This window comes from Denticeps clupeoides, chromosome 4 (genome assembly GCF_900700375.1).
Source record: "Denticeps clupeoides chromosome 4, fDenClu1.1, whole genome shotgun sequence".
Classification (NCBI taxonomy): domain Eukaryota; kingdom Metazoa; phylum Chordata; class Actinopteri; order Clupeiformes; family Denticipitidae; genus Denticeps; species Denticeps clupeoides.
Genome location: NC_041710.1, coordinates 1,061,183 through 1,085,890, shown reverse-complemented (window position 1 = coordinate 1,085,890; position 24,708 = coordinate 1,061,183). Strand labels below are relative to the sequence as shown.

The 24,708-nt window shown below is 50.0% G+C and overlaps 1 protein-coding gene across 2 annotated transcripts; it reads left to right on the top strand.

The window, feature by feature from the left end:
- Window positions 1–27: 27 nt before the first annotated feature.
- Window positions 28–24,504, top strand: asap1a (ArfGAP with SH3 domain, ankyrin repeat and PH domain 1a). Of its 2 annotated transcripts, XM_028975291.1 has the most exons (29): window positions 29–354; window positions 10,000–10,072; window positions 11,410–11,555; window positions 11,752–11,826; window positions 13,527–13,576; window positions 13,682–13,811; window positions 14,157–14,242; window positions 14,782–14,857; window positions 14,938–15,024; window positions 16,498–16,506; window positions 16,651–16,751; window positions 16,821–16,890; window positions 16,975–17,062; window positions 17,137–17,185; window positions 17,493–17,656; window positions 17,792–17,925; window positions 18,061–18,152; window positions 18,233–18,419; window positions 18,501–18,586; window positions 19,279–19,394; window positions 19,537–19,604; window positions 19,759–19,866; window positions 19,974–20,196; window positions 21,180–21,332; window positions 21,578–21,653; window positions 21,731–21,795; window positions 21,876–22,393; window positions 23,039–23,161; window positions 23,248–24,504. In XM_028975291.1, exons 1-29 carry the CDS (start codon window positions 229–231, stop codon window positions 23,320–23,322), a joined length of 3,354 nt encoding a protein of 1,117 aa, XP_028831124.1. In that variant the 5' UTR covers window positions 29–228; the 3' UTR covers window positions 23,323–24,504. The 2 variants fall into 2 exon arrangements, with proteins under 2 accessions (XP_028831125.1, XP_028831124.1); XM_028975292.1 differs by lacking the exon at window positions 16,498–16,506 and having other exon boundaries at window positions 28–354.
- The last annotated feature ends 204 nt before the right edge of the window (window positions 24,505–24,708 follow it).

The following is a 24,708-nucleotide window of genomic DNA, read 5'->3' as shown; positions in this document are numbered from 1 at the left end:
GGGGCGACCGGGCGGGTGTCAGGAGGCAGAGGGACGTCGGGACGAGGCGGGAGGAAACCGGGGGGGGGAAGGAGAAAGGAAAGCGGGGGGAAGAGCGAGGATGAAGCGGGAAGCTTCGGCCGCCTAACGCCGCGAATCCCCGGCCTGGAGCAGCGAGCGGGAGCGGGAATTCCCTCCGGGGACCGAGGACGGCGGCGGGGTCCCCCGTCCCCCGGTTCGCGCCGCACGATGCCGGACCAGATCTCGGTGTCCGAGTTCCTGTCGGAGACCACGGAGGACTACAACTCCCCGACCACGTCCAGCTTCACCACCCGGCTGCAGAGCTGCAGGAACACGGTCAGCGTGCTGGAGGAGGTGAGGCCGCCGCCGCCGCATTGTTTACCCCCCCCCCCCCGTCACACCACCATCACACCATCACCATCATCACCACCATCACCATCATCACCATCCTCATCACACACGCTGGCGGCTTAAAACACCGCAACCAAGGTTTTACTCGTGTGTATATGAGAGTGTGTGTGTGTGTGTGTGTGTGTGTGTGTATATATATATGAGTGTGTGTGTTGGAGGGGGGGGGGGTTGCAGGACGCGCAGAATGCGGCACGTCGCTGCGACGCGTCCGGGTCACCGGTACCGTCAAGGGCGATGCGGCTCCCGTCCCGCCGGTTGCCGGGGTGAAGGGACCGTGACCCCGATGGCGGGGCCGCCGTGACCTACATGCTGCTGACATCTTTATTCATGATGGTGTTTGTGTTCGGTGACGAGCTTTTATTATCTCCGGAGCTGAACTCTACGTCGGTGGAAACCGGAGCTTAATAACGGCGTGTAAGCGGCTGTATTATTATTATTATTATGAGGAGGGGGGGTATTTTATGAATGAACGAATCGGAGCCCGGCGTCTCTCCTGAACAGCTGAGAATAGTCCTGGCGACTCTCCTGAGCGCCGCCGGCTGCGCAGGAACTGCGAGAAGAGGAGGAGGAGGAAGAGGAGGATTAACCTACTTACCGACGGACCACCGCGCACCCGCCAGCCACCGGCTCCTCCGTTAGTTGTGGTGAACGGATGAAAACAAGCGATTGTTTTTGTCATTGTGAGACGCTGCAGCGCAGCACGCGGTGACACGGTGCGGCGTGTCCTCTGTATTTAACCGTCACCCTTGGTGAGCAGTGGGCACCACGACGGGACCTTCATCAAGGGGACCTCGGTGGCACCACGGCGGAATGGGGCTCGAACCGGCAACCTTCCAGTCGCTAGGTCACCACCGCCCGGCGGTGGGTGTGGCTCTGGTCAGGACGTACTGGTGTCCCCCGAGGGTGACGGGCTCTTACGCGGAGACGCGCTGGGGGGCTGGGCTGACGCCGCGTTTCACCGTATCGATTACTCGACTGCTGCTTGTGGACCACAGCGCTTACACACACGCGAACCCTCCAACAGGAAGCTCGCTGCTTCTAAACGACTCGGACTTCCTGCGGGGCGGTAGTAGCCTAGCGGGTAACACACTCGCCTACGAACCAGAAGACCCAGGTTCAAACCCCACTTACTACCATCGTGTCCCTGAGCAGGACACTTAACCCTGAGTGCCTCCAGGGGGGGACTGTCCCTGTAACTACTGGTAGTAAGTCCCTCTGGATAAGGGCGTCTGGTAAATGTAAATGCACGTTGGTGACGCCCGTTTCGCCAACAACGCCTGAGTCAGCAGGGATCCACTCGCACGCAGAACTCCTGGACGGAGGAAGCAGCTGGAATTCTCGACGATCATCTGGTACCAGGGGTTTAGTTGTGAGGCGGGGCCTTCATGCATCGGTATTTTTCCTGATTGGACTCTGGTCTGGGGAATTTGCAGGACACGTCAACACCTCAACCTCGTTGATGTGTTCCTCAAACTGTTCTTTTGGTGGAATTCAGCCATTCTGAGCGGGTAAGACACTTGCCTGTGAACCAGAAGTTCCAGGTTCAAGCCCCACTTACAACTTGAGGTGTGAGAACCTTCGCTGGTCCCGCAATTCGATTTGATTACGACTATCAGTGCCTCGATATCGATGCATAGGGATGCAGCCCATAAATTAACTAATATGGTCACATGATGTTTTTAAATTTACATTTACAGCATTTACCAGACTCCCTTATCCAGAGGGAATTACAATCAGTAGTTACAGGCACAGTCCCCCCCTGGAGACACTCAGGGTTAAGTGTCCTGCTCAGGGACACGATGGTAGTAAGTGATGGTACTGGTAAGTAAGTTTGAACCTGGGTCTTCTGGTTCATAGGCGAGTGTGTTCCACCCCTGGTCTGGTCCAAATACAAGAGTTAAGGTCTCGTACGCCTGTGTGGACGCTTTGATGTGCTTCAATGAGCAGAAAAGCAGTCGTATTTACTGGAAGTTCTCATTTAAATGCACACGGCACTATGCTGTGGGTAGAGTTAGTCGTGTGCCCCGGTCCTGCTGCAGATCACCACTAAGCTGAGGAACTGAGCAGACTGGTCCAAGCCCCTGTGGTCCCTTTATTATTCCATTTTGTATGACATAAAAGTGGTAACATTTGGTACGTGTAACGTCCCCGTCGCGTGTGCGAGCGGTTACCGACATTTAACCGGGCATGCCGGAGCTGCGGTGCTGTAGGCCTAATAAATAGAGAGCGTGATGGGAACCCCAGCAGAAACGGAAACCCGTTACAACCCGAAGCCACAAACGGCATAAAAAAAATGCCTGGTTCAGACGTTTGTGGTGTCTGGTGAGCGCGGACTGAACACGGAACGTTTTTGTGGTCCGTGGAGAAAATCTAAAGCTACGTTCAGGCCGGTTGCAGCACGCGGTCTTCTAAACTCCCGGTAAGATGATAATGTCATGTTGTAGATTTCTGGACACTCGGAGACGGGTAACATCTGCTTTTATTCTAACGGTGCCGCACCGCGCAGCAGGAAAGTCCTCACGAAGCGGCGCTGTACTCCGATCAGGCCGTCACTGTCACTACCGGCACTACGTTTAAACTGGAATTTTTATACCGCCGCCAGATACAATCGATTATGTTCTGCACGGCATCCATTCATCCATTATACGATTAAATTCAACACAGCTACTTCCTACCATCGTGTCCCTGAGCAAGACACTTAACCCCGAGTGTCTCCAGGGGGGGACTGTCCCTGTAACTACTGGTTGTAAGTCGCTCTGGATGAGGGGGTCTGGTAAATGTAAATGAGTTTTTGTTATTAGTAGAATTCTGGGAACATGTAAAAAAAAAAACGCGCGGCCTGAGGGTGGAGGTCCCAGACTCTCCGGCCTCCCGCCACGTTGTCCCAGCCAGGCTTGAGTGCTCAATCCTGACAATTGTTTCCATGGCAGTGCACCCACCGCAGCCCCCAGTCTCTTTCAATACGAAGATCCACTGGCATTGTTCATGCACAGGGGCTGTCGCGGAACAAGGGGGACAGATGCGCAAGGGGGACTGGGACATGGGTCGAGAGCCAGCACCTGCAGTCGGCGAATCCTGCAAGACGATAACATATCAATAAATTGCCAATGGTAATTAGTTGTTGGCATCCGGATTGGGCGAGGCATTCGCAGAGATGTTACGAGGGCGGACAGGGGGGTCCAGAACTGAGGTGTCAATCCACCAAATCCAAGAAGGCAAAAGGGGAACTGCCGAACTGCAGAAAGGGCGGAAAGGTCCCGGAATCGCCAGTCGCATATCTCCAGGAGGATCGATGGAGGAGCCACTAAAGAATGAGACACCTTCTGGCCTGTCGTGGCTGTCCGTCGGGTGTTTGGGAGCGCATCTGCCCCTTGCTGGCATGGTGGCGTAGTTGAGGTCAGATGAGGCAGGACCCTCATGACCTTCCCCTTTTTTACTCCCTCACACGTTTAAGCATCTGACTGGATACCATCAGATTCGTAATCTGTCAAACCGGTTAAGGAAGTGGCCCCGTAATCAGAAGGTTGCCGGTTCGAATCCCGATCCACCAAGGTGCCACTGAGGTGCCACTGAGCAAAGCACCGTACCCACACACTGCTCCCCGGGCGCCTGTCATGGCTGCCCACTGCTCACCAAGGGTGATGGTTAAATACAGAGGACACATGCCACTGAGGTCCCCTTGATGAAGGTCCCGTCCACACACACTGCTCCCCGGGCGTCTGTCATGGTGCCCACTGCTCGCCAAGGGTGATGGTTAAATACAGAGGACACGTTTCACCGTGTGACCGTGTGCTGTGCTGCAGTGTTTCACAATGGCAATCACTTCACTTCACTTTAAATGAACGTTTTGTTTGTATTCTTCTTGTTTTTTTCCATCCCATCTGAAATACATGCTTTGTGCTCAGACTGGGTGTGGCGTGACATGGGCGGGGCACGACAAGGTTAAGATTCAAGAAGGTAAATTGGCGTGTAGAGTAAATTTTTATGTTTACACGTCATTTGGAAGAATTGACTTAAAAGTGAGAGCTGTACTGTAGATTTGAAGAGAAATTTCTGCTTCATTTGTGTAGAGAGAACTTTTAATGGGTCTGACGCAGAGTGTGAAGAATTGTTCATCACCACAGTTAATTTACTGGTGAATAAAGGTGCGGCATGGAAGCCTGGCCCCGCCCACTTGTCAATAATCGGGTCGTGCGAGGCATAGGGATGGAGCCACGGAGAGGGTTGATGTTGTTTTGCCCTCCCACCCTTCCCAGGATTCCCCCGTGTTACGCCGTGATGAATCACTATGGTGACCTGCTTTATTGCGGAACCGATTTCCAGCCATTGATCCGCAGACGGGCAGGGGACATGGACAGATTTGCGTCTCGGCTCAGCTCTATTTTGGTGATTCCTGCAGGGACCATCCCTCTCGCAACCGTCCTCCGCAGCCAAGCGTTCCGCACGTCTACTCGCTTTTTCACAATCCGGCGTGAACGGCCTCCCCCCGCTTCTTTTGTCCGGGGACGGGAGACGACGGCCCGGCCTGATGCGGCTGTATTGTTTCGCGGGGGGCAGGCGGTGAGCTCTGTGCTGCTTGGTGCCAGCCTGACCCTCGATCGTCACGGTAACGGGTCACATAACAGCGACATTACGCCTGAGACTACGGCCAGCTTTTCTTCTTCCAGAAATCGCTGCTGGAGGTCAAGGGTCAGCTCTGTGTTCAGTTATTAAGTTCCTTAATTTTCTTTTTTTTTTTTCAAACTGAACTTAAAATACATGAATTCTCCGTTGTTAAAAATAAGTAATGCGCCTTTATTCATAGTTTCCGTATCGACGATACCAGGTTATTATTGATAATAACAATAAGACTGAGGATTGATTGATATATTTTCATTTGCTGTTGTACTCATTTTTACCAATATCACAAGGTCCCACAAGGTCATGTTGTCGAGGTCATGTGACCTCGAATATTCGCTAACTTCTGTTATCTGTTTTTATATTTAGTTCTGAACTAATTTGCATCTGATTAATTTCTGTTACGACAAGATAATTCCGCAGGGACAGTGGCGGAACGTAATTCTGTCGTTTTATCTTACACGGCTGTCAGGGAACTTCCGGGTAGGAGGACCAGCGCAGGGATTCATGAACGCACTCTAACTTTTTTAGGCCGTACCTGGTCCGAACCTGACAGAATCCGACCCAACAAGTAAAGTTTTTTTTTGCATCCAGGCTTTCTTTGCATGCGCTACGAGCGCTAGACTACGAGGGAATGGAAATGTGCGGGTCTGAAGCATAACCGCCACAGTCTACCCTCCGTTTCACCTCCTCAGTATCCATTTTCGCATCTCTCTCGCGATATTTAAAACGCATCATGGTGGCCAAGAATTGGAAAAAATTTACATTCCATTAAAAGATGAACATTTAATAAATCAAATTTACAACATGAGAAACACTTTAACCGATTTACAAGTGGCAACTCACACGGGACGTACAGGCACCATCACACAACTATTTACAGCATTTACCAGACACCCTTATCCAGAGCAACTTACAATCAGTAGTTACAGGGACAGTCCCCCCCTGGAGACGCTCAGGGTTAAGTGTCTTGCTCAGGGACACGGTGGTAGTAAGTGGGATTTGAACCCGGGTCTTCTGGTTCACAGGCGAGTGTGTTACCTACTAGGCTACTACCAGCCTTATTCGGCTGAACTCTCTAAAGAAAACACTCGGTGGACTTAATTTGCACACAAAAATATCGATATTTGATGTCCCTACATTGATACAATATCACCTTGTGAAATATCATGATATATTGCTGTATCGATATTTTCGAACAACCCTAGTCATTAGGACACTGAAAACACGATTCCCGCTGTAAGCAAAAAGGTCTGAATCTCACAGTCACCAACTCCGCCACTCGAGTAAACCCAGCCAGCTGAATTGCGGCGTCCGGAATTCTTTCTCTGAGCTACGTAGCAGTCTCTAGGTCCCCGCTGGGTAATAATAAAAAGTAATAATAATAAGTGAAGTGATTGTCACATGTGATACACAGCAGCACAGCACACGGTGCACACAGTGAAATTGGTCCTCTGCATTTAACCCATCACCCTGAGTGAGCAGTGGGCAGCCATGACAGGCGCCCGGGGAGCAGTGTGTGGGGACGGTGCTTTGCTCAGTGACACCTCAGTGGCACCTTGGCAGATCGGGATTCGAACCGGCAACCTTCTGATTACGGGGCCGCTTCCTTAAACGCTAGGCCACCACTGGCCCCGCTAAAGTCCTCTGAAGTTTGATATGGTCCAGTTTATTGTCCAGGGGACAGACGTTGGAGAGTAAGACGGGACAGGAGGGCCAGCAGGCCAGGATTCTCGCATACCGCTTGTGGCGGCATTTCCCTCGGGCACCGGCATAAGATGACCAAAACCGTGCAGTTTCGAAAGTCGTCCTGTAGGTTAGTATGATGACGAATCTGGAGGAGTTTTTTTCCCGTTTTCTCCGTTGTTCGAGTGTTTGTCCCCATCCAGACGATTCTTTCTAGGGAAGTGGGAGAGATTTCTGGAAGGATAACAAGTTCCTTTGGTTAAAAATAAAGGAAGTCATCCCATGGAATTTTCTGGTGGCCGCCCTGTCCTCACCGCGACCTGGGTGTAGTTTCAGGTCACCGCCGGACGGGCCACTTCGGGGACGATGTGACCTTGCAACTGCAGCCAGGACCGATTGTTCTAGGATTCGGCCTTAATTCCAGAAGCATTTCCTGGTCGCTTGTAGTATCTGGAAAGTTCTCCGCCCGGAGGATCCGCTTCCGGAGACCCTGCGCGGTGGAACCGTCCCGCTTCTGCATCTGACTCATACAGCCCATGAGAAGGCGTCGCCTCAGCACTTTTCTCGGCGCGGCTTGGCGGCGTGCGGGAACGCTGGGATCCCTCCGGGGTTTGGCTGGCCGAGGGGTTATTACGCTGGAGGCCGCGGTGGGGGCGGGGCATGTTTACGCTGGGCCAAGATGTGAATGTTTGTTCGCCGCACATGAATTATTAGATTATCTGTGTTGGGAGAAGGAGAGAATTTTCCAAGCGTGTCGGCGTTTTCTTACCATTTCATGCGCCGCTGCTTAACGCGTCCAAAATATTTTCCCAGCGTGGTTTCGCACGTTTTCATCTCGCCTCGTCTAGAAGGTGCCGCATGCAGGGTTCCTACTGGAGCTCTGGGCTGCGTCGTGTGCAGAAGAACAGCTTTTACCTGCACGCCGGTCTCGACAATTCGGTTTAGAACATCCAAGATTGTGAGGGTGGTGGTAGCCTAGCGGGTAACACACTCGCCTGTGAAGCAGAAGACCCAGGTTCAAACCCAGGTCCCTGAGCAGGACACTTAACCCTGAGTGTCTCCAGGGGGGGACTGTCCCTGTAACTACTGGTTTTAAGTCGCTCTGGATAAGGGTGTCTGGTAAATGTGGTAAATGTAAATGTGTACTGTTGTACTGACAATATACCACAGTATACCGTGTATTGAAATACATGTCTCACACAGACCACCCCATAGTGCAATTATAAAAGAAAAATATATATATATACATATATACACGCTAAACTAAACTATACTAACTAAACCTTAAATACGGTACAGACTATAAAAGAACCACCTTTAGACAAAAATAATTACAAATAGATCACTATGATTAGGACCCGGTATCTGGGACATTTTATAAATTCAATGATAAAATGTCTCACACTATCTAGACATACACATACTTGATGATCAAATATATTATGTTTCTTAATAATAATTAACATGTAACATATGTAATATGAACAATATATTATAATAACAATGTTTACAAGCAACATTTAATCGTTCAAAGAGCGGACACTGGACAAAATGTCGTTTTGTGGTGTCAATCAATCAATTGACTGTTAAGGAAGTGGCCCCATAATCAGGTTTCGAATCCCGAGCCACCAAGGTCCCCTCGATGAAAGTCCCATCCCCACACGCTGCTCTCCGGGCGCCTGTCATGGCTGTCCACTGCTCACTCAGGGTGACGGTTAAATACAGAGGACACATTTCACCGTGTGCTGTGCTGCTGTGTCTCACAATGACGGTCACGTCACTTTCTCTTTAACATATGTAGTCTCTACATTCTAAATCGCAGCATACGATATGTTTACGTGATCCTATATCTGCATCATGGGACAATGTTCTCACGGAGAACCGGAATATTCTATTTATGGCGGCGGTTCTGCCCTGCTGCCCTGTGGGGCTGTTCTGACGACTCCGGTCAATAACTGGTCAGCGGTGGGGGATAAAATTCCCTGTGGCAGCACGCGTGATGATGAGGACACATCCGAGCTGATCTCCTGCGACGTGAGGGACAGCTTCTCTCCGAGCCGCCAGGACAAAGGGACAGAGAGGTGTGGACCGCGGACCGGTGGCCAGCTGTGGCACGGATCAAATTCTCCGCCTGCATTCGGCAGCTGTGAGGGACCATGTGACCTCAGCTCGTCCCTCGTGGTCCACGCTGTCGTCCTGCTGCCGGGCAGCTCGCTTCTTATCGGAGATCACGTATCCGGGGGAGGGTCCGGGCGAGAGGCTCCGCCCATCGTAACCCAGGTAACCCCGCCAGCCGACTACTTCTGGTCTGGAGCTTCAGAGGAACGATTGTTCTCGTACTTTTACTTTCAGTCACTCTGGACTCTTTACACAAAATCACTTTGTGCAAAATCTCTGCTCTTTTTACTTTTTACTTTTTTTTTTAGAATTGTTTTTTTAGAATTTAGAATTTGAATAAAACCGAGACTCGATACGGCGTCCGTTCTCATTCTTTACTTCTGTTTGTGTTCAATTTTACATTCACGGGTAAATCTGTCGCTCTGGACTTTAATTTGCTCTCCAGAATTTAAGCGGTAAAGCCTCCTCCCTTTTCCATGTCTGCTGGTGACCGTACGTTCCCATCAACGCTCGACGGTGAAATGTGAAGTGACGGAGCCACGATTCAGTTTGACGGCGTTAGACCTCGACGCCTCCACGCGACGTGGACATCTCTGGACTGGGACTGGGGCGGTGGTGGCCTAGCGGTTAAGGAAGTGGCCCCGTAATCAGAATCCCGATCCGCCAAGGTGCCACTGAGCAAAGTCCCGTCCCCACACGCTGCTCCCCGGGCGCCTGTCATGGCCGCCCACTGCTCACCAAGGGTGATGGTTAAATACAGAAGACACGTTTCACTGTGTCACCGTGTGCTGTGCTGCTGTGTTTCATAATGACAACCACATCATTTTCACCATTCACCGTTTCGATCACGATGGTGGAAAACGCCCACCGAGATCGGGCTTGTGCCGAGTGAGCTGGTGGTGGTCAGAGATGTGAGCTCTGGAGCTGGACGCTGGAAAACCTCGATCATTAGTGCTGTTTTAAAGTGATGTCTGCTCATGAATGAATTATGATCCGTAATGGTGACTAGATGTTTTTCTGACTAGATGTGCAGCAAGATGGAGCAACGCTGGTCCAGCACAATCGCAACACGACAATTCCACATTCATCCAATTCCACCGTCTGGGCCTGGAATGTGTGAAAATGAACCTCCTAACCTGTCTCCTTCTACTTTCTCCACGTATTTAGGCGCTGGACCAGGACCGTACAGCATTGCAGAAGGTGAAGAAATCTGTTAAAGCCATCTACAACTCAGGCCAAGGTACAGTCACCTTCATCCTCATCCTCATCCTGCAGCAAATCACTCAAGCCTGGTCAGGGCTGAAAGGGGAGAAATGTCCTCCCTCATTCCCTCATGCCCTGGGGAGCCTTTCGGCATAAGAGGTCATGACACAAGCAAGACCGCTGCCACCGGCGTGTCCCCAGAGCCCTTCAGAGCCAATCGGTTCATTGTTTGGGGTCAGGCAGCAGTGACGATGGACCATCAGAACTTTGGAGATCTGAAGGAGCCAAGCCCAAGATCTCCTTTTTTTCCCTCTATCTCCACAGTACAGACGCGGTCAGATTTACAGGTTTTGCCGACCCTTGACCCTGGTGTTCCCACAAGACCCTCGTTTAATAAAGTAACGGGGCCAAATCGAGGCGGCCACTACGCGCGATGAATCAATCGATGAATAAGAGCTGATGTCTGAACAGCAGCCTGCGGTTCTGAATGCCGGCATTATGTGTTTATGAGATGTTGGGGCACACCAGCAGCCACTTACATTTCTGTTTAGGGATTTAGATGCTGAGGCGGTTTTTTGTCCTTTTGACCTCGTTCACTCCCAGACGGCGTGAAGGATCATCATGAACAGGCGGGATTGGCGCTGTTGGCACCCTCGGACCCCCCGTCTCCGGAGGTCCTGCCTCCGCTGAGTCACGCCGCTGCCATATTTAGCTCTTTGTCTTCTGTTCTTCTGCGAGAAGGGATTCCTGGTTGTGATGGGTTTAAACGTTAATCATCCCGACTCGCGTTCCTTCCTTCCGTTCCCTGGACTCCCTCCCGGCACCTTCTTCTCCCAGACAGGGAGCCGGAGCCAGAACCTTCAGCCATGATTTAGGGCACAGAGACGGTTCTAATAATACCGTATTCTGCATCTGTTGGTGGAGAAGAACTAGATTTTAATACACAACTGTATCTCAGATGGGAATTTAAAAAACAAATGTAATGATGCTGTTAAATTCGGTATTTTATTCATATACGGTGGATGGGCGCCGCTTCAGCTTTGTGGTTTTTTTTTAAATATTATGATAAGATCTGTTCACTCTACATCTATAATGAAGCGTAACTTTAAACATAAGTAGTTTTATTCAGAAGTCAAACTAATTAAATGCTCTTCATCTTCCCTACAGTAACCGTAGAGGAAGGAACCCACAAATAAATATAATGGCAGTCCCTAAGAAATTATATTTGTAATGTTTTTTCCAATAATGTAATTAGTTCCCAGTTTTCATTTTTGAAATGTGTTTTTTTATGGAAATAATGAATAATTTTTTAATGCCTCTGGCGCCGGTCCCTGGCTGTTCTTATTTGCGGCCCATGTGCCCTTTGACCTGCAGAGCATGTGCAGAACGAAGAGAACTACAGCCAGGCGCTGGACAAGTTCGGCAGCAACTTCATCAGCCGCGACAGCTCGGACCTGGGCGCGGCCTTCATCAAGTTCTCCGGCCTCATCAAGGAGCTCGCCGCGCTGCTCAAGAACCTGGTGAGCTCCCGACTTCCTGGTCCACTCAGGAAGCTGGAAGCGGCTCCATTACAAGCAAAGTGCTGACGGTGCAGCGAGGCGCCATTAAACTGCCACTTCTTGATCAATTCCTCACACACACACACACACACACACACACACACACACACACACACACACACACAGAGTAATGGCGCTTTCATTTCTTCCTCCTCAGCTGCAGAGCCTCAGCCACAACGTCATCTTCACCTTGGACTCCCTGCTCAAAGGAGACCTGAAAGGCGTTAAGGGGGTAAGAGCCTCCTCTTCCTCCTCTTCCTCCACTCTGCAAATCAGGCGACGGGCTGTAGTGACCTCGGCTCGAACCCAACTCGACCCTTGGTGCGGTTCGTGATCAGAGTGCATGGACAGAGTAACGCACGTCATTGGCTGTGGTGGCCCGGCGGGTAAGGCCGACGCCCACAACGCTGCCCCAAGCTACGCCGATGTCGCCCGTATCAAACACTGCTGCTGGAAATGACGGAAATATGGCAGCTGCTCCCTGGTGGCTCAGTACATCAAATAATAATTTATTACTTAGGATAAAATACAATTAATATTATATTTTAGAAGAGCATCTGGCCCTTGGACATAATGTAGCTGATGACCCCGATGCAGGGTCTTAAATTTGATGAAAGTGGCCTGGAAAAAGTCTTAAATTTGGCTTCCTCAAACCTGCACAAACCCTGACACGTACCAAACCAAAACAGGACCAAACGCGATCACACATTTTGAGAACAGTGAGTTATGGTTAAATGTCAGTGTCTTTTTCGCAGTTTTTATTTAGTTTCATTTGATTAATGTACGCCACCTCCTGCGTTGTCTTGATATTCGCTGCAGTGACTCCGGTGCATCAGCTTACTGTTTTCCAGAAGTAACCGCGCTACATTCTCAAAATGTGTGGTAAATGCATCTAATATAATATAATATTATTATTAGAATATAATATTAAAATATAATATTATTAGATTAGGGCAACAGCAAACTAGTATCCACTGGGCAAGCTCCTTCCCTTTTTTATTCTCTTTGACTGTTCAACAATAAAGGTTGGTTTTTTATCATTTTCATTTTTTTTTTTTATTTGTATGACCGCTGTTAGGTTTTCCTTGTTTGTCTTCATGTCTATATGGCAGGTCGGCCTTGTTTCTGGCCCCATTTTAGAAATATTTAAACATTATTCACACATTTTGAAAATAATCGGTTGTGATTACTCATGATTAATCACAGTGAATTCTTAGGGCACCAGTGATTGGCGGCTTTCATTTTCATTTTGAATGCGGAGAAATCATGCGCCCCAAACAGAATTGGGGGTTCAGTGCTTCCCGCTGCTTGCAGCAGTTAAAAACCACCCAATCGAATCGATTTCTGCAGTTTTCTTATTATGTAGTATGAACATACACTGTATTATTATTTGGTAAACAGAAAGAAGCTGATTTTGTGAGTTGATCAGTCCAGAACTTTCCAGCACCTGCAGATTCAGCTGGCCGCTGTTAAACTTTATTTATTTATTAGTGTCCAGTCGGCAGACCCCGGCCCCGCCCTGCCTCGCCCCGGCGTATTGGAAATGGGGCACGTCCCTCCGTGGCTGCTGTAAATGAGCTCTCTCTCCGCGCACTCAGCACATGAATCATTAAACAGCAGAGGCATCCATCAGCAACACACACAAACACACCCACACACACACTCATTACTGCAAAACGAAGGCCTGTGTGTGTTGGGTTGTGTGTGTGATGGAACCTTTCAGTTCGGATCTCTCTCACACTACAACGTATTCGTATTCATTCATTCGTATTCATCTCCCCTCTGATATCACAACTGAATTTGATTTGATTGGTTGGTTCAAGCTGGAAAGTCACAAATTGGGAGTCACTTGAATGGTGAACAGGACACAGGCGAGATGCCGAAAGGGCTGATGGGAAATTTCTCTCTCTCTCTCTCTCTCTCTTTCTGCAGGATCTGAAGAAGCCTTTTGATAAGGCGTGGAAGGACTATGAGACCAAGTTGTAAGTGATTGTGTGTATACAGTATTTCTCCCTGAGGTCTGTGTGTGTGTGTGTGTGTGTGGGCTAAGTGTGTGTTTCTCTTGTTAATTTCACGTGGAACCGAAGCACTAAAATTGAAAAGGAGAAGAGAGAACATGCAAAGCAGCATGGGATGATCCGGACCGAGATCACCGGCGCTGAGATCGCAGAGGAAATGGAGAAGGAGAGACGGATCTTTCAGCTGCAGATGTGTGAGGTGTGTGTGTGTGTGTGTGTGTGTGTGTGTGTGTGTGGGGCGGGCGGGCGGGTGGGTTTCTGTTTTATCTTCATCTCTTCCTGTCCTGTTTTCCGTAAACAGATTAGTATCTTACTCTCTTCTCCGACTCTGAGCTTTAAGGGAAAGACCCCCCCCCCCCCCCCCCCCCCCCCACACACACACACACACACACACACACACACACAGTCTGGAAACACACTCATTCATATAGATACGGATTAGAACAAGAGAACCTCCGCCATTAAAAAAAATGTTTGGAGCTCTGAGGTTCTCTCCTGTGCATCAAAACAACATCATTTTCCACGTTCCTCTGTTTTCCCCCAGTACCTCATCAAAGTGAATGAGATCAAGACCAAGAAAGGTGTGGACCTCCTGCAGAACCTCATCAAGTACTACCACGCACAGTGCAAGTGAGTTCGCCCAGCAGGACGGTCAACGTCCCACATTTTCACGGTCCAACTCCTGTCTGAAACGAATGCAGTTCAGACTCCTGTTTCTGACATCCATCACCAGTCAGTGTGTAGAGACTGGGGGTCATCAGACACCTAAACACTCTCTTTGGACTGACAAACACACACCGTACCTCTTTTCTGTTTAGAAAATATGATCTACTACTGCACTATTGCATTTTGCACAGCAATATTTGCACTTTTTTTTTACTTTGCAACTTCATTATTAATTTCGCTAGTATAGCGCTGTCTTCATGTTTTCTGTCTTTAATGAAAGTGAAAGTGAAGTGATTGTCATTTTGAGACACTCCAGCATAGCATACGGTGACACAACGAAACGCATGTGCGGTGACACCACTATCACAGACCTCTCATAAAAGAAGAGCCAGTTCTATCAGAACAGATTTGGCTGGACGATGACAGTCAGCACCAGGAATAGTTTAGGTGAAAAGGTTGACAGACGGTCTTGTACACGTCTTGATGGCTATGATCTTTTTCAGTTTCTTCCAAGACGGCCTGAAAACGGCAGACAAGCTGAAGCAGCACATTGAGAAACTGGCGGCGGATCTGTGCAACGTGAGCGACCTTTAACCTTTCTGTTGGGCATTTTCTTCTGGTACATTTTCTTCATGTGTCCTCCCCCCTCTGCTCTCCAGATTAAGCAGACGCAGGATGAGGAGAAGAAGCAGCTGACTGCTCTGAGGGACCTTCTGAAGTCCTCTTTGCAGCTGGAACAGAAGGAGGTACCTGCAGCAGCACAGGTTCTGTGTGTGTTTCCTGTGCCAAATGTGGCACAAATACACACTGTTGCACTTTCGACCTGTCTGAGTGTTTATTCTTTATGTGTGTGTGTGTGTGTGTGTTTGCCAAGTCTGGTAAAAAGTGATTTAAACATTGGGATAGATTTAAATTAATGGGGGATATTTATCTTACGTGGCACAAAATAAAATAGGTTACACGGGTTGTGATCTGTAATGATGTCCCATCAGAACGCTGGAATTAAAGCGCCTGATAACCTGCATGTTGGTGTTTGTAGTGGGCGTGGTCACTAATGTTCACTAATTCACCAGTTCCCCCATCAGAACGCTGGAATTAAAGCGCCTGATAACCTGCATGTTGGTGTTTGTAGTGGGCGTGGTCACTAATGTTCACTAATTCACCAGTTCCCCCATCAGAACGCTGGAATTAAAGCGCCTGATAACCTGCATGTTGGTAGTGGGCGTGGTCACTAATGTTCACTAATTCACCAGTTCACTAATCAGAACGCTGGAATTAAAGCGCCTGATAACCTGCATGTTGGTGTTTGTAGTGGGCGTGGTCACTAATGTTCACTAATCCACCAGTTCCCCCATCAGAACGCTGGAATTAAAGCGGCTGATAACCTGCATGTTGGTGTTGGTAGTGGGCGTGGTCACTAATGTTCACTAATCCACCAGTTCCCCCATCAGAACGCTGGAATTAAAGCGCCTGATAACCTGCATGTTGGTAGTGGGCGTGGTCACTAATGTTCACTAATTCACCAGTTCCCCCATCAGAACGCTGGAATTAAAGCGCCTGATAACCTGCATGTTGGTAGTGGGCGTGGTCACTAATGTTCACTAATTCACCAGTTCACTAATCAGAACGCTGGAATTAAAGCGCCTGATAACCTGCATGTTGGTAGTGGGCGTGGTCACTAATGTTCACTAATTCACCAGTTCCCCCATCAGAACGCTGGAATTAAAGCGCCTGATAACCTGCATGTTGGTAGTGGGCGTGGTCACTAATGTTCACTAATTTGTGTATAAGGGGTTTTAGGAGTGTAGGGAATAGAGGGAAACTAAGGAGAAAGGGAGGAGATGGATGCTGCGCTACACCTGGGCGTGTAATGTATTGACAGGAGGTTTAAATAGTCCAGAATGAGGAAGTAGGGCGTGTGATAGTTGTAAATCACGTCTACAGGCTCCTCCCCTTTTTAATTTTTTGTTTATAAAAACAGCATTAAAGTTCATGAACTGGGCATTATCAAAAATTACACACTAACAAGAAGGTAAATACAGTGACTAAATGCTGTGACGTTAGTGAATCGTGTTATATATCATGATGAACATTTGTTATGATGTAAGTGTGTGTGTCTGTGTGTGTGTGTGTGAGGTTGTCCTGTAGCATCTGCTGCAGTATGTTTTCTCACTGTGACGTTTCTCTGTTTCTCCTCCATTTGCATTCTCTGACTGAAGTCTAGGAGAGTAAGTTCTCTGCCTGTCTCTCTCACCTTTTAACATTCCTGTTCGGAGCCAAATCCAGAGATTACTTACCATGAACATGCAGAAAGATCGATTGCTTGAATCTGTTCTTGTTGTGTGTGTGTGTGTGTGTGTGTGTGTTTCCAGGATTCTCAGAGTAAACAGAGTGGCTACAGCATGCACCAGCTGCAGGGCAATAAAGAGTTTGGGAGCGAGAAGAAGGGCTATCTAATGAAGAAGAGTGATGGGTGGGTCATCATCCTCATCATCAGACACCTTCCTTTGTCCATTGCTCAGGCTTTTCTTTTTTCTCTCAGGCTCCGGAAGGTGTGGCAGCGCCGCAAGTGTTCCGTGAAGAGCGGAATTCTCACCATCTCCCACGCCACGGTAACCCGTCCTCATCTGGACCCGGTCCCAGATACAACCACACCATCCTGCTCCGGCCTGACCGAGGTTCTCTCTCCCCCGCAGTCCAACAGGCAGCCGGCGAGACTCAACCTGCTGACCTGCCAGGTGAAGCCCGGCGGCGAGGATAAGAAGTGTTTCGACCTGATCTCACGTGAGTCCGCCGCCAAGTTCCCCAGGCCCTCCGGCAGGGAAACCCGACTCACGTTCTCCGGTTCTGACCCACAGACAACCGCACCTACCACTTCCAGGCTGAGGATGAGCAGGAGTTCGTCATGTAAGTGAAAGTTTTCATAGCTTCTACGCTCCCATCCATATACATAGTAGAGGTGTGATAATTCACTGGTCTCGCGGTTCGATTCGATTGCGATTATCGATTCATCACGGTGCGTCCCATCAATTTTTCTACATTACTTCGCATTGTTTTCAAATCTAACAGACGTCTGAACCAGAGCAACGTAATCATGATATAATCGATTATGTTCTGCGATGCATCGATTAAGAGATTCGGTTCAACACCCCTAATAAACATTATTTTACTAACGCACAGTTGTGTGTGTGTGTGTGTGTGTGCGTGTGCGCAGCTGGATCTCCGTGTTGACCAACAGTAAGGAGGAAGCTCTGAACATGGCGTTCCAAGGTGACCAGAGCACAGGGGACGACTCCCTGGAGGACCTGACCAAAGCCATAATCGAGGACGTTCTGCGCATACCGGGGAACGAGTTCTGCTGCGACTGCGGCGCTCCAGGTCCGGCCTTCCCTCAGCTCATCCATCCGTGTTTCGTGAGCGTTGGCGCCCTCTGCTGCTCGCCAGAAAGCGTTCTGGGCCATGCTGCTGAAAGGTGACCTTGTTGTGGGGATTTTTTGTTTGGCTTTTTTGCAGAACCAAAATGGCTGTCCACTAATCTGGGCATTCTGACGTGTATCGAGTGCTCCGGGATCCACCGGGAGATGGGTGTCCACATCTCACGAATCCAGTCCGTGGAGCTGGACAAGCTCGGCACTTCAGAGCTCCTGGTGAGAACAGAGTCGGTCGGAGATGATGTGAGTGGATGAGCAGAAAGCGGCGTCCGGTGGGGGACGGGCTCCTGCTCTGATGTGATTACTTCATCTCCGCGGACCTAATCTCTGTGGCTTTGTTGTCCTCCTCAGCTGGCCAAGACTGTAGGCAACAGTAGTTTTAACGAAATTCTGGAAGGAAACCTGCCCAGCGCTTCAGCCAAGCCGACGCCCACCAGCGACATGTGAGGGCCCCGCCCACTTCTGTGGCATTTTGGGGCTGTTGCCAGGCGCATGTAGCTTGACTTTGCGGTTTCGCCTGCAGGACTGAAAGGAAGGAGTTCATCAACGCAAAGTATGTGGAGCACCGATACGCCCGGAGGACGGCGTCCATGGCGACGGCGCGACAGGGTGACCTGTACGAGGCGGTGAGGACGCGGGACCTGATGTCTCTTATCCAGCTGTACGCTGAGGGTGTGGAGCTTACGGATCAGTTTCCTGAAGCTGGACAGGTGAGAGTTGGACCGCTGAGGACGTTGCTGAAATTTCATCTGGACGCGTGTTGATGTGGGTGTGATTTAAACCCCGCCCAGGACCCTGGAGAGACGGCGCTGCACTTCGCTGTACGAACAGCAGACCACACCTCTCTCCACCTGGTGGATTTCCTCGTCCAGAACAGGTAAACATAGAAACAGGAAGTGGTTACCTGTATGTTAAAGAGGAGGAACTAACTACCCAGCTGGTGTAATAACAAAGATGAACTTTAAAGGTTTGCTTACATGAACTTTTTTGCTTTTATATCGGCCTCGTTGGTCCCCTAATTCTGTATCTGAAGTCTCTTGGTGCAGAATTACAGCCACGTTGATCCAGTCCCACAATGAGATTTCCCAGGACGCGCCGTTTCACCGCCTGTAGCTTTAAATGCTAATGAGGGATGAGGAGGAGAGCAGCCTATAGAAGTTGAGGGGACATTTGCGGAAATTATGTCATTAACACAGTCCACCAACCACAATGTTTGGTACAGACAGGAAGACGTGTCGACGTTTTTCTATTAGGAAAATAAAATGAACCCGCCGGTTCCTCAGAACAAAAAATACATTTCTGCTCATTTTTGCATCCAAACACAGAGCAACTGCAACTCTTCACACGTTTGGGGACACACGTCATAAGGGGACAAATTCCAGATCTGAGCTGCCGCTCTCTGAACGCTGAAGCAGAAGGACCAAAACACTCTTTACACCGACCGCCATTTCTAGCTACTGCAGGACCACAGACAGGCCGGGGGACCTCGGATCAATGTTAAATAATCTCACAAAGTGACATTTTCAGGGGACCTTTAATGATTTTTTGGTTATAAACGTGTGTGTACAGTGGGACTCTAGACAAGCAGACAGACAGTGGCAACACGGCGCTGCATTACTGCTGCCTGTATGAGAAACCAGAGTGTGTGAAGCTGCTGCTGAGGGGGAAACCAGCGATAGACATTGGTGAGGAAAAGCCGTTCTGTCTCTTCTCTCTTCTGCTGTTCAGTGTGATCTGAGTTGACTCTGACTCGCAGGTGATGGAAAGGCTGATTCAGGGTCTTCACTTTAATGAATTATGCTGAAAAGAAATGATTTGTGTCCTCAGCCAATCAGAATGGGGAGACTGCACTGGACGTGTCACGGCGACTGAAGAACGCGCAGTGTGAAGAGCCGGTGAGAGCAGTCATCCGACTCCCACTGTCTAGCAGATTTGTGTCTCGCCTCTCACTGTCCCCCGTCACCACACTGTCTGACACTTGTCTCGTTTCCTCGCTCTGTGAGAGTGATTTGAAAGTTTTTTTTCTGCCTGCCCTCTCGCTCTGTGCAGCTGATGGAGGCTGCGGCCGGGAAGTTTAACCCCCACGTGCACATTGAATACGACTGGAACCTGCGCCTCGAGGAGATCGATGAGAGCGATGATGATCTGGATGATAAGGTAGAGATGGTGGCTTCACACTCGTATATAGCCTGAAAGCTCCTGAGGAGATGCATGTCATTTAATGTTGTTCTACCACAAAGGACTTTAACCTCTGACCTCTGCAGCCAAGCCCAGTGAAGAAGGAGCGTTCTCCAAGGCCGCAGAGCTTCTGCCACTCCAGCGTCTCTCCCCAGGAGAAGCTGACGTTACCGAGTTACCTGGGCCACCGTGACAAGCAGCGCCTGTCCTACGGAGCCTTTGCCAACCCTGTCTACAGCACCTCCACCGAGGCCCCAGCCTCCCCTGGCACAGACGGGCCTGCGCTGGCCAGCCGAGGGGCAGCCAAAGGTTCATACAGACACCTTGTTAACCCTCAGGACCTACTACAGGGTCTTGATATAAGGCCGCAGGCCATGAGCTGAATGAAGGAGGTGCATCAGCCAACAACAACCACACTGCATCATATTACTGAACTCATAGTCCCAAATCTGTTCACTCGCTGATCTCAGATCGTATTACCTGTCTCAATACTGAATCACTCACTGAACTCTGATCATACCACCTGACTCAGTACTCAGTTCACTCACAGTGCTTGGATAATACCACCTGTCTCAGTCCTGAATCAATTCACACTTTGATCACGGATCTCACCACTACAGTTCCGAACCAGTTCACTCACTGACCTCAGATAATACAACTTGACTCAGTATTGAATCGGTCCGCTCACTGACCTCAGATAATCCAACTTGACTCAGTATTGAATCGGTCCGCTCACTGACCTCAGATAATGCAACTTGACTCAGTATTGAATCGGTCCGCTCACTGACCTCAGATAATGCAACTTGACTCAGTATTGAATCGGTCCGCTCACTGACCTCAGATAATGCAACTTGACTCAGTATTGAATCGGTCCGCTCACTGACCTCAGATCCTAATTATCTGCATGAGTACACACACAAATAAGTGTTGTGCAACCTGCAAACTTGCACCAAACAGCACTGCTAGTGCCCCGCCCACCCACAGTAGTGCAGCCGCAACGGCGGAATATGGCCCTGGAGGGTGGAGATCTCACAGCTGCACTCATTTGCGTCTAACCAGGTTCTTTTTCACACAAACTTGTTATCTGATGACACCAATGCTGCAAGTATGAAATGCAACTTGCAGGTGGCCAGTGTGCTTTATTTATTTATTTATTTATTTACAGTATTTCTGACTTTTAGATCTGTTTGTCTTTATTTCCTCTGTCAGTGGTTTATTTAGTTAGTTATTAGTTATTAGTTGTTGTAATTTAGTTTGCCATGCATTTGCCATTTGTTTATGTCCGTCTTCAGGACCACCCACCTCATTACCACTGACCTCCCAGTCTTCGGTGGGAGGAAGCTCCACCCTTTCCAAGAAGAGGGCACCGCCCCCGCCGCCTGGGCATAAACGCACGCTGTCAGACCCCCCGAGTCCCGTTCTTCAGGGTCCCCAGTCCAGTAAAGGTTTGTGTTGTGCACAGTGTGTTCTGTTCGTGTGCCTGGCCGCAGCAGCAGCTCCGGCAGGTCTGCTCTGGTGTGCTTGGTGCTATCGGCGCTGCACATCAGCATGCACACAGGAAGTGACACTTCTGCAACCTCTCGCACACTTGACACTTGGTTTGGCAACAAATGTGAACCGAAATAGCCGAGAGTTGCTTCCTCTTCATTCTCTGCCGCCGATTTCCTCTTCTACCTTCTTAAATCCGCAGGCACCGAGACCACGCCCCCACCAGCGAGCCGAGCGCCACCTCCCAACAAGTTTGATGGAGTTCAGCAGCAGCAAAGGTGAGAACCTCGCCAAACCATGTTCTGGCAGAGCCAGTGTCGGCGAGTCGCCTTTCACCGCTCTTTCCTCTGCACAGCACTACTTCCAGCAACACCAAGTCAACCTTCGGCCCCAGGGTCTTACCTAAGCTACCTCAGAAAGGTGAGCCATGTGGGAATGGAAGCTTGTGATGGGGAATTAGAGAAGTGCTGCTGATGAATCTCCCTGATCGCTCATTTCAGTGGCCCTGCGGAAGATTGACACCATCCACCTTCCGTCCGTGGACAAGTCCAGCGGCCAGGGGCCCGAGGTCATTCAGAAGACCCTTCAGGCGTCGGACACGCCCCCGAGAGCAGCAGACCCTCCCACCAGATGTGGCGACTCTTCCGCTCGACCCCCAGAGCCTCAACCGCGAGCCCCCCAGCCGGCAGAACGAGATCTTCCTCTAAAGCCCCACGTTCTGGACCTCCCACCCAAACCGCAGCTGTCGGACCTGCCCCCGAAGCCTCAGCTGTCGGACCTGCCACCAAAGCCACGCCTGAAGGACCTCCGGCCCAAACCGCAGCTCGCAGACTTCCCCCCGAAGCCCGCGGCGGTGGCGGCAGAGCTTGCGGCGAAGCAGCCAGTGCAGCCACCCGATGAAGCGCAGTCATCCAGCCAGCAGGGGGAGCTCTCACCCCGACAGTGCAGCGAGGACGCCAACGGCACGCTGGCGGGCGCCGTGGAGACGCCGGTACCGCTCCCACGCAAAATAAACACGGTACGGAGGAGCCTGCGCACCATTCGGGTTTTCAATCATGACAATTTCAGAATTACAGTAGTCTACCGTTTTAATCATGATGTATAATAAACTTGCCAAACTTTATAGAAGTATCATCGCTACCTGCTCCTGTCTGTGACGGCTCTCTGTCACTCACATGTGGCACGCCCAATGAAACGGCAGGACGAAAGTGAAAGTGAAGTGATTGTCACATGTGATACACAGCAGCACAGCACACGGTGCACACAGTGAAATTTGTCCTCTGCATTTATCCCAACGCCCTTGGTGAGCAGTGGGCGGCCATGACAGGCGCCCGGGGAGCAGTGTGTGGGGACGGTGCTTTGCTCAGTGGCACCTTGCCGGAGCGGGATTCGAACCGGCAACCTTCTGATTACGGGGCCGCTTCCTCAACCGCTAGTCCAAAATTTTTATTAAATTGCTTTTTGACATTCAGTACAGGTCCCACCGAGAAACTACTCAGTTACAGTAACGCGAGGTACCCCTGGTGTCTGCCGAGGAAACCCCCCCGATTCCTTAAACCTGTAAACTAGTCTTTCTAGACTAGAGACCCTGCAAACTAGTCCCTCCCGCAGTGTGGCGGGGATGTTTCTACTTTCTTGCCTGATCGTTTTGGCGCGTTCGCAGGGTAAAGGCAAAGCGAAGAGGGTGAAAACCATCTACGACTGCCAGGCGGACAACGACGACGAGCTGACGTTTGCGGAGGGCGAGGTCATCGTTGTCACTGGGGAAGAGGACCAGGAGTGGTGGGTAAGTTCAACCAGCGTTTCGTCGGGTTCGGGTTTTACTCCGTTCCCTGGTTCTGATCGTCCGTTTTGTTGTTTGTGCCTCTCCAGATCGGACACGTCGAGGGTCAGCCAGAACGGAAAGGCGTCTTCCCCATGTCGTTCGTGCACATTCTGTCTGACTGACAGCCGGGCGGGTTGGTGTGAGGCTCCGCCCCCCCAGCACAAGCACAGCGCCCCCGTGCGGCCTCACACGGGACCGCACCGTGGCCTCTGTACATAGCTGCTGTAACCTAAACGACGTCTGAGGCTCAACGCACAGGCCGCCCCGCGCCCGGGGGTGACTGTGTGTGTCATATAAACCAACTACGTTGTCCTGCCTACCAGTATTACTGTAGCCATGGCAACCCCAGCATGCCGAACCTGGGTTTGCGGTAGCTGTTCTCGGATTTTAGCACTTAAGGTGTCTCAGTGTATGCTGTAACTGTGCGTGTGTGGGTGCATATAGAACATTACATGTGTGTCCATTTTACATGTATATAATATATGCACACATATTTGTATATTTATGTACCCATGTACATATATGCAAGTGTGCAAATGAACGAAACGCTGACCTGTGGGTGCCAGTCACGCCACGGGGGATCTGTTCATTATAGCTCTGTGTTTTTAATTTGTTCTTGGATGCTCATATACGTATACGTATGTGGATATGAAGTGTTTGGCGTGTAGCGGCATGCGGAGCGAGAGGAACGCCGGACAGTTGGGTCCCGGGGCTGGATATCGGTGAAGGACACCAGACGTGGTCACGTGACGTGTCGGGCTCCATCGTCTACTGCGTCGGCTCGGGTCAGGTCGGTGTGTTTCGCTGTGGAATGTCTTCTCGCTGTGTTTGTCTGCGGTTCCGACTCGATTCATCCCCCGACGGGGACACTGTGCTAACAATTTAGATTAAAAATGTTCTAGACTTATTAATGAGCTTCCTGTAGTTTTGTCGGCCTCTGACTCCCCCCGCCCCCTCCTGTCCTGTACGATCCTCGTTGGTGTGATGAGGACGTTGAGATGAAGCACTGTCTCCCATGACTTCCACCACGAGGCCGTGACCGCGTCCCTGCTGGAGGACGACCAGGCGTCTTTCTGTTCAGTGAGTGTTGTCCCGTGGTGGCGTTTGGTGAAATGGCGTCCGCTGCCATTGCCTGTTCATACCTGTATCCCTGTGAGAAAAGTGGATGGAATCGTGGATGACAGACTCATGCCCCCCTGCCCCGCCCCGCCCCGCCCCTTGTGTTTATTGCACTGTACGCTTAGAAGGAACCTTTGTATTCAACTTAATCTAATTATAACAATAAAGGTTTTATGTTGGAAACACTGCTTTTGTTTATTGCATTTATTGTTCATAAAGCCATCTCACTATACGCACTTCACACTGATGCTGATTGGATGCTGAGCCAACTTCCACAACAGAAAGAGGTCACTCGGTGAGCATACGTCCGGTTTTCCCTAATCAGCCTAATAAACCCACGACACTGAGATATTTATTCTTATTATTTCTATTAGTTTCATAAAATGATT